The 9,508-nt window shown below is 39.2% G+C and overlaps 1 protein-coding gene and 1 long non-coding RNA gene across 2 annotated transcripts; one reads left to right on the forward strand and one right to left on the reverse strand.

Moving 5' to 3' along the window:
• The first annotated feature begins 3,475 nt into the window (after positions 1–3,475).
• Positions 3,476–5,573, forward strand: LOC131325372 (uncharacterized). The gene is made up of 3 exons (XR_009199674.1): positions 3,476–3,714; positions 4,955–5,016; positions 5,349–5,573. It is a non-coding gene; the product is annotated as an uncharacterized LOC131325372 (long non-coding RNA).
• A 618-nt stretch (positions 5,574–6,191) lies between these two features.
• Positions 6,192–7,882, reverse strand: LOC131325365 (hydroquinone glucosyltransferase-like). The gene has a single exon (XM_058357588.1). The coding sequence runs from the start codon at positions 7,733–7,735 to the stop codon at positions 6,341–6,343; it is 1,395 nt and encodes a 464-aa protein (XP_058213571.1). The 5' UTR covers positions 7,736–7,882; the 3' UTR covers positions 6,192–6,340.
• Between the last annotated feature and the right edge of the window lie 1,626 nt (positions 7,883–9,508).

The following is a 9,508-nucleotide window of genomic DNA, read 5'->3' on the forward strand; positions in this document are numbered from 1 at the left end:
TCTCATAGTACCACTCAATACCTCTACTTCGTTGTCTCCACTCCCTACCTCCTCCTCCTACACCTCTTCTTCTACATCTCTACAAAATTTAACAAAAAATTATAACTAATTAAATCTTGACTATTGCCAAAAAAACCATGTAAATTATATTAAAGGATGAGGAAAATACCTTCTAAAATCAATTTCGTCATCCAGAGGAGGCATAGCCGACCGAATAGACTCCGGCGATATCAAAGACGATGGTGATGGCAAAGGAAACATCACCTATTGGTAAAAAGTAACATAGTTAGACTCCATAAAATCCATAGTAACCAAGCAATACAGACTTTAACAATCAATCGCATTTTTTCGTCCGCTTTTTTATGCCAACCAAACATAAGCATGTGGCAATATCAATTACAGACTTTAAACATTTCAACTAGGGTGTGGGTTCTCATACTGGTCTAGGCTTATTATTATTACCTTCTTATTAGAACTAAGTATCTAACTGAGATTAGTACTTTGGCTTCAGCTAAATAGGATGCTAGATTAATATTGAAGTAACTCTTGCTGCAAATTTGTTAATTGTTTCGCTCCATTAATAACTTTGGTTTGGACTGTAAGAGCATTCTGCAGATTTGAGAATTCTCATGCTTCTATTGTCATCTACTCCTCTCTAGAAAATCTGGTGCCTTTAGGGAGTCGAACATCTTCATCCATCACAAGAGCAAGTTCATTTAATCACATAGGTTTCCACCTACGGCTTCGTCAAGCTGTCTAGGTATATTTCAGTTTAAGGTTTATTCACATGCCATGGATTGGAGCAAGAAATTAGGGCTTGTAATTGTGACAATTCTAACAATTGGTATCAAAGCGAACCAAATCGCAATTTCTATTCAGCATTAACCCTAATCCTAGCAGAAAAAAGCAATGAAGAAATAATAGAAATTGAAATCGAAACAAGTTCTGTTCACATCCCCAATTTTAGTTCAAGCCCTGACCCTAATCAGAGTGAAATCGGAACAAGTTCTAGGGCTATGAGAGAGAGAGAGAGTACAAGTGCGTAGAGACGTTGGTGGTGCGCAGTCGTGTCGGTTGGTGGTGTGGCACAATTGCAGCCGGTGGTGGTTGCTGTCAGTGGAGGGGAGGCACTGATGGCAGCGGGGTCGTCGGTGGTGGTAATGGTGGCGGACGTCGCCGGTAGTATTGGCCGGTTGGTTTGGGCTGAGGTCTTTGTCGGCTCTCTCTTCGTTTAGGCGCGGAAGAAGATGGCGCGGAAGAAGCTGAAGACGATTTGATTTTGATTTCTGTTTTTTTTTTTTTTAAATGGGATGCCACATCAACTGATGTGGCTAGGTGTGGCATTTAGTGATGTGCCTGTAGCACTTTCGGAATGCGAAAGTGAAATTATTGGGGCGTGTGTATATAATATGGAGGGAGATGGATAAGGTGGTGGGGGTGAGAGTTGGCTGGAAATGACATGAGGGGGCGGCTATTGAAGAGAAAGGGGAGGGAGAAATATTATTGTAGGCACAGAACGTGTCACGCGGTGTATGGCGGTTCGATTTTCGAATTTGGAAAATTTTGAAAATATTACTTAGACTAACAAAAATAATTTTTTTTCGACTAACCCCGGTCTCAGTTTACAGAACAAAAATCTCGACAACCAAGAAAATATTTTTTGTGGATAATTAATACATCCAAACTGAATTTAAACAGAAATTAACTAATTAAAATCAAAATTCATTAACTAGCAAATTGGAAGGCAATGAAAATGATTTTTTAAATAATATCATGAAATTTTTATTTATTAAAAATTTTGGGATATTACAGGGTTTGACCTCGAACCCGAACCGACATGTCGGGTAACAAATATTTTAGGCCCGCAAACCGAACCGAACAGGTGCAAGAACCGTTTACAAGCCCGATTCTTTACGTCGGGTTGGGTCGGGTCTGACCAAAAACCGAATTAATCTTTATGAATTGGTCAGGTTGGGTCGGGTAAGAAATGCACCAACCCGAACTCCGAACCGAAATATGATTTTTAACAGAAATTGAACCCACACCTGTCCGAACCACATGTTCGACCCCGCCCGAGACCCTTCGTGTCGGGTCGGTTCGGGTCCGCGAGTGGACAAATTTTTTGCACAGGCCTACAATCGATACATATAGTATTAGGTAACACACAATGAGCAAAAGTTGAAAACAATACCTCAAATTCAATGATTCATATCACAGAGCCCTGTTTCAGAACACCTTCTTAAAAAATAAGTACTTATTTCACATTTTCAAACTCAAAAATAATGTAAATGAAAATTAATTTTTCAATTTTTTTTGCACCGTATTAAAGATCTCAATGAGATCTATCAAACAATATCCATAGTGATAGAAAAATTATTTGCGTAAGCACATGATTTTTGAGCTTGAAATTGCATTCTTAAAAAATAAGTGCTTATTTATCGTTCTGGAATGGAGATGACTTATTATTCATATGTGGTAACAGAGATGGAGCCAGAAATTTCATTACACAGGGGCGACCATGTATGCGAGCTAAGAATTTGCTATATATTTTCATAGGAGATTTGTTTTCTCTATATAATAGTAGAGTTATTTTTTTGAAACTAATTGTCCCTTTTTTTCCTCTATACAAGGAACATAAAACCATCTATGTCAATTTTAATTCCAGGCAAAATTTTCTACTTTAAATTCTGATTTTGAAACTAATTGTCCATTTAATTATGACATTATCTTAATCTCATATTCATCTCAAAAAATAAAAATCTTAATCTCACATTAATTACACCAAAGACCATTGATCACTCCACAATGTTGCCGCCATGGCAACTCAAAGATAGACAAGGAACGTGAACACGAACTTGGTCCTAATACTATGTTTGGTAATGCTGTTATTTTTCTATTTCCTATTTTCTATTTGCTGAAATTAATTTGTACTTTTTCTCAAAAAAAAAAGTAAAAACAAAAAAACATGTTTGCGTCAACTTGTTTTCCAAAAAAAAAGCAAGCAGAGCCTTGCTCCATTTTTTTTCATGCCAAAAACAGGGACATGTGCATAGATAGATGGGAGATTTTTCAGTGCCGAGCGGGTATATCCTACGTGATATCCGCTTGGCGCATTCAAGCCGTCCGATACACTTTTGAACGGCTGGGATAGATGGGAGATTTTTCAGTGCCGAGCGGGTATATCCTACGTGATATCCGCTTGGCGCATTCAAGCCGTCCGATACACTTTTGAACGGCTGGGATTGAAACCCTCTCTCTCCTTTCACCCCAACACTTTCTCTCTCCTTTTTTTCTTTCCAAATCTGAGCTGTTCAAACACGAAATAGACAGCTGAGATGCTAGATAATGTGGTGGAGGGGGTCACATGTAGCTTGTGGGTTTGGAGATTCTCTCCTCTCTCTCTCTCTCTCTCTCTCTCCCGTTCTTTTTCTGGTTCGTTTTTTGTAACATCCTGTTTTAATTGAGGTGTTTAAATATTATATTTAATAACTTAAAGGACTAAATTGTAATTTTCTTTAGAAATTGTGCATGAGTTCCGTGTGTGTGCTGATGTGTTGTGTGTGTGTGTTTCTTTAAAAAAAAAAAAAAAAGAAACCGATCCAGGGAAGTCTTCTACGTTATAGAGAGAGAGAGAGAGAGAGAGGGAGAGAGACTGTGGAAGAAGGAGAAGAGAAAGGGGAAGTGAGAGCTAGGTTGAATTGGAAACTTTGTAAGGTAATTCATGATCTTCTTTACTTGAATTTATGATTTTGTTGTTCAATTCCCTACCTGGCATCTAGTTAGAGCTGAATTGAATTCATGGGAGAAGGGTTTTTGAGGTTGGAATTGGGTTTAATTTCTGAAAATTCGTGGTATATTATGAATATGCATAACTGTGTTGAACCAAGTTGAAACTGTCCTGATTTTGACGAATTTATTCAAGTTACCTAAAAATCTTCTAAATTCTTGAAAAAAATCCTGAAGGTTCATCTGTGAGTCTATTGCATCGTGTTAAATTTTCAGAAAATAAATCGAAGTGTTTTGGCCTACAAAATTCGTGGACTGAACTGGTGTCTGAATCGCGTCTGTGCAGACAGCACAGACACGTGTTGGAAAAACGGGCATAACTTCTTGCTCGGGTATCGGTTTTACACACCGTTTCTTGATTCCAAAACTAGACTCGTATATCTTTCTGAATATGTATGGGTTGTGCCGTGACTCTTTCTAGATTATAGCAGTTTTTGAATTAAAGTTCAGGTTTTAGAGATTCTGGAATTCTTGGCAGCTTTTGGAGCTGTGCTGTTCATCAATTTTATCATAGTTGAATATGCTTAATGACTATGGGTTTTCATGAGTCTTAAACATTGATCAATTGGTGATGTTTTAGTGTTGGAATTGGAAAAGATTGAGTATGTGATTTTTAATGAGCTTTCGATCGTAGACTGTCCTGTTGAAATCGTAATTTCGTGTTTCTTGTTATGTAATTTCAATTGAGCATATCTTAGTCTTCCGGAGTCCAATTTGAGCAAATTTTATATCTAGATTGATGTACTAAAAGTCTTCTTGCTAGTGGTGGTGGTCTTGTAGTACTCTTTTGAACCTATAGAAAAGTATGGCCAAAATACAATAGATTGTCTGGCTGAATTTTGGTATTTTCAACATAGAATTGTTGAAAGTGTAGGAAACATGTGCTACATGCTAAAACTGTTTTTGGAACGTGCTGGAACTGTTTTGGAAGTTGAAAAATATGAAGTATAGGTGCTGTAATTGTGTATTGGTAGCTGGAGTTATTGTATTACTGTAAACATGTTTTAAAGAACAGCGATAGGTGTTTATAATTGCAGAAAATAAGAGTTGGACACCAAATTTGACTAAATTAGACGTATTGTATTGTCGAACTGAGGCAGGATATTGTTAATGCATTTGTTAAAGCCTTAAAAGTATTTCTATACTAAAATGTTTGGCTTGTGGATAGGTGACGAGTCGGTGAATCAAGGAGCACCGAAACCATAGTTGTACTTTCTTTTGGAGTACGAGGTGAGTGTTTGATTCATAGATGTTCTATATTGAATTGAACTTGATTGTTGGCTTAGTGCTCGGTGATTGGCTTTATGCCAAAAGGCTTTAATGCCTTAAATTATTGGCTGTGTGCCCGGTGATTGGCTTTATGCCTTAAACTATTGGCTGTGTGCCTGGTGATTGGCTTAATGCCAAAAGGCTTATGCCTTAAATTATTGGCTGCTTGTCTGGTGTTACTTTTTATTTCTCGATAAACTGTTACAAGTTGAGAATATCTTTTAGCTGTACCTTTGAATATGGAATTGCTTCCATGTCTCATAAACACTCCTGGATTCCATTTTGGAATCCAGTTTTGCAGGCGTAGATATCCACGGCTGATCGTCGTGGGATTGTACGCTTGCTTAGGGTAGCATGTCGGGAAGGCTGGACTAGTTTGGCAAAATTTTGTAGATAGGGATGTAGTGCAGCCTATATTTATATTTGGTTTATTGTATAGTTTAATGCTTTCTTAAGACTTCCGCTGTGTTTGTAAGAACGTTAAGTTTTGCGTTATCAATAAAATGGCTGTTGGTTAACTTAATTGCTAGAACTTGAGTTATAGAAATGGGTTGGTGGTTGATGTTGCACCCTTACGTCGGTTTGGGCTCATTTGAGTGCTGGCCCGGGGTGGGGTGTGACATTTTTCTTCCTCCTCCATTTCTCTTGTCCATTTCTGCTCCCCTCTTCCCCCCTCTTAGATTGCTTTTACAGAAATTGAAATTGTAAAGCTAGATTGAGTCTCTTCGACAACATCAAAGGTTGGCTCTCTCTCTCTCTCTCTCTCTCTCTCTCTCTCTCTCTCTCTCCATAGTAGAAGTTTGGGTCTTCATCTACTTGATTTTGCTTGGAAATCCCCATTACTTCGTCCTTTGTTTTGATTGAACTTTTTGGGTTTTGAAGACTCTTGTGTAATCTTTTCTAGAAGCTAAAGCGGGGTCGATCAAGATCGAGATAGCACTGGCGTCTAGCGTGGAGTTGGAGAAAGTCACAGAGAGAGAGAGAGAGAGAGTGAGAGTGGAAGTCGGTTTTTGCTCTGGGCAAGACTTGAACCTGCGTCTTGCGTGGGTAAAATGCTCCGGGCACTGTAGCGGAAGATTTGGCAGCCGGTTTTTGCTTTTAGAAATTGTGGAAGCTCAATTTTGCTACTTCTCCAATTTTCAAAAATTTTGAAAGTCATTCTCTCTTTTTGCAAATGAAAATAGACATACATACATATTTCCATGTCCAGTTTTTGAAAATTCTGAAAAAGAAAACAGAAAACAGAAAGTGAAAGTGCTACCAGACATAAGCCTAAATATTCCTGTTATTCTTCAAACGAAATGCTAAGTTTGGATAGTGACTTTGAAGAAGATCCGTCTTCACTCAGAACCTTGGCACCGGCATGCTTCAGCCCCTGCATCCGGAGTCGAACCTTCGTCCCATCGTCTCCCTCCATCAAATCCTTCACAACTCTTGCGATTTCTTCTCTACCCACTATGCCATTTTCGTTAACTTTTGGTCTCAAGGCCACGTTTACTCCTTCCGTCAACATTACTGCATTCATCTTCTGCTCTGCGTAAAGCGGCCAAGCAATCAGAGGCACGCCATGGACCGTGCTCTCCAGTATCGAATTCCAACCACAATGGGTCAAGAACCCGCCCGTGGAGCCGTGGCTCAAGACCTCGATTTGGGGTGCCCAGGATGGCATCACCAGGCCCATTCCTTTGGTCCTTTCCAAAAACCCATTTGGTAAGAAACTCAAAGGGTCATTTTGGCCTTGGTCACTAAAATATGCCGCATCTGCTGACTTCTCATTTGGAGTTCTCACAACCCACAAAAATTTGTGGCCACTCATTTCCAATCCTAGTGCAAGCTCATTAATCTGAGCATGAGAAAGTGTGCCACCACTTCCAAACGAGATGAATAAAACTGACCCGTCCGGTTGACTATCTAACCACTTCAGACACTCGGGTCGATCTGACTCGTAACTTGAACCGGTTTGAACCAGCGGTCCGATCGAGTAAACCGGAGGCTTACCCGGCTCCTCCTTTTCCAATGCTTTTATCGCTCCCTCTTCCAAATCCAAAAAGCTATTCAGAATTATTCCCTCTGCCGAAGCAAACCGCTCCGTGTTAGCTTTCACCCGTTTGTACGCGTCACTGGACCGGTCCTGAACCGGGTCCAAGAGATCCCGACCGTGAACCGGAACACAACCCGGGAGCACAAACGGGTCAGTTAAATCTCTATATTCACACGTCACCATCTTATCAAGTTTAGGCAAGAGAAGGCAAAACGACAGCGTCATGGCCCCCGCAGTGAAAAACAGGTAGGGCTTGACCCCAAGTTCCCGAGCCACGTCGAAGGCAGACAGGCAGAATGGGTCGACAACAAGAGCAGCCAATCTGGTGGTTTGGAGTAAAGTGTCCAAAGTGCCCCTGAGGGAGGGGAGAGAGCGGATTACGGTGAGGGTGATTCGGGACTCGTTGCTGATGTTCTTGGGTAAGTCTAGAACTGGTGGTAGGAGGATGTGGCTGATGGGTTCGGGGAGGGATTGGAGGAGGGTAGTTTGGGTATTCGAAGGTGGTCCGGAGGAGGGGATGGTGATGGTGGAGGAGATGTGGTGGTGGTGGAGGAGGCGTTTGGCGAGTTGGATGAAGGGGATGAGGTGGCCCATGCCTGGACTTGGTAGAAGAGCTATATGGGGAGTTTGGTTTTCCATTGGAAGGTAAAGAGAAGTGGGTCAGGGAATATGATAGTATTCAGCTGTTTTTAATGGTGTCTATGGGAAGAGCCAAGGTGGATTTATTCGGTTGGGGAATGGCAGATGGCAAGTCTGGCGGTTGCTACCTACTCCCATCATTCAAAATGAGTGATTACAATTCATAGCGGAGTCTCTCTCTTATTGAGTGGGTTGTGAATAAGATGTTTACAGCGGGGTGAATTTGCACCGTTCAAAATATTTTTGAACGGTCGAGATTCACCTTAGTAAAACTTATTTACGGAACCTTCTGTAAATAATGTTGGGCATCTTTGAGTACCACATTTTAGGTACCATATGACGTGTCACCAATGTGTTGGTATAATATGCTCTACTACATGACAAATGGGACGCATTTTTTTTTTTTATCGGCAAAAGGTGAAATTTTATTAAAAACGGGGATAAGGAGATGGGGATCCAACAAAAAGTTGGATGATACATTACAAGGGCAAAGCCCAAAACACCCAAAGGTTTACAAGGGTTCAAGACAAATAAAACAATACAGCTCAACCCAACACCCAAATAAAACAGATTAAAGCTCAAAACACCCTAACCCGGTCCAACCAAGGACCAGCTCACCCAAACCAACCCCTAAACCCCACCACTTCAATCAACACCGCCGCACAAATCAACACCGTCGCACAAATCACCGGAAAGCCAACCTCGCCGTTATTTTTTCACGGAGACAACTTTTGTTAGACATAAAAGTGAATAAAATAAGACAAATGACCTTGTTTGATTTGCATTTTTAAAGTTAGTAATGAGTGAAGAGAGATAGAGAGAAAAATGTATTGAGAAACGTGTAGATACAAAAATGAGATAAAATAAAATGTGAACCAATTAAGCAAACTACTAATCGCCCCCCCCGGTGTCAGACCACCCCCCACTGACACTGCCCTCCTTTCCCTTTTTACCCCCCCTCTCTCTCCATCCGTCCCTCCCTCCATCCCAGCACTTTCTTATATTTGATTTTTCTGTTATAAAATTTTAAATATTAATAATTTGTTTTTCACGTATTTTTTTAATAAATTTATATTTTTGAAATCTACTCAACGAAATCTATCAAACAAGCCTAATATTGATGTTAAAATAATATAAAACGAAAAAATTATATTTTTTACGTAGTCTAAACTATCTAAAGAGGTTGAAAAATATGTTCCAAATTTCAATCCGTTTTTACGTAGTTTAATTATGACCATTTAGGATAAAATGAGCAGAAAACTGAAATCTTTCCACCGGTTTAAACAGATTGAAATTTGGAACACTTAATTTTTTAAACATTTTTAGATAGTTTATATATTAAAAAATATAGTTAAAAAATTAAGTGTTCCAAATTTAAATCCGCTTGAACCGGTAGAAAGATTTTAGTTTCCTGATCATTTTATCCTAAATGGCCATAATTAAATTTTGACTCTAGGACTCTCGTTGATAAGCTCTAAGAGATATTTGATTCTAAAAGGCCAAAAATTCATTATGACCATTTAAGATAAAATGAAAAAAAACACAAGATCTTTCCACCGATTGAACCGGATTGAAAATCGGAACACTAAAATAATTTTTAAAAAATAAAAAAGGAAAAGGATACAGAGTATAAATATTATTAGTTAAATAAAAAAATAACAAAAAATAGGTTCTCGGTATTTTTTTCCGAAAAGGTTACAAAATTAATTGTACCGTTGAAAGTTGGAATGAAAATGGTTGAAAGTTGGAATGAAAATGTTAGAAAGTTGGAAG

Source organism: Rhododendron vialii, chromosome 1a (assembly GCF_030253575.1).
Source record: "Rhododendron vialii isolate Sample 1 chromosome 1a, ASM3025357v1".
In the NCBI taxonomy this organism is placed as follows: domain Eukaryota; kingdom Viridiplantae; phylum Streptophyta; class Magnoliopsida; order Ericales; family Ericaceae; genus Rhododendron; species Rhododendron vialii.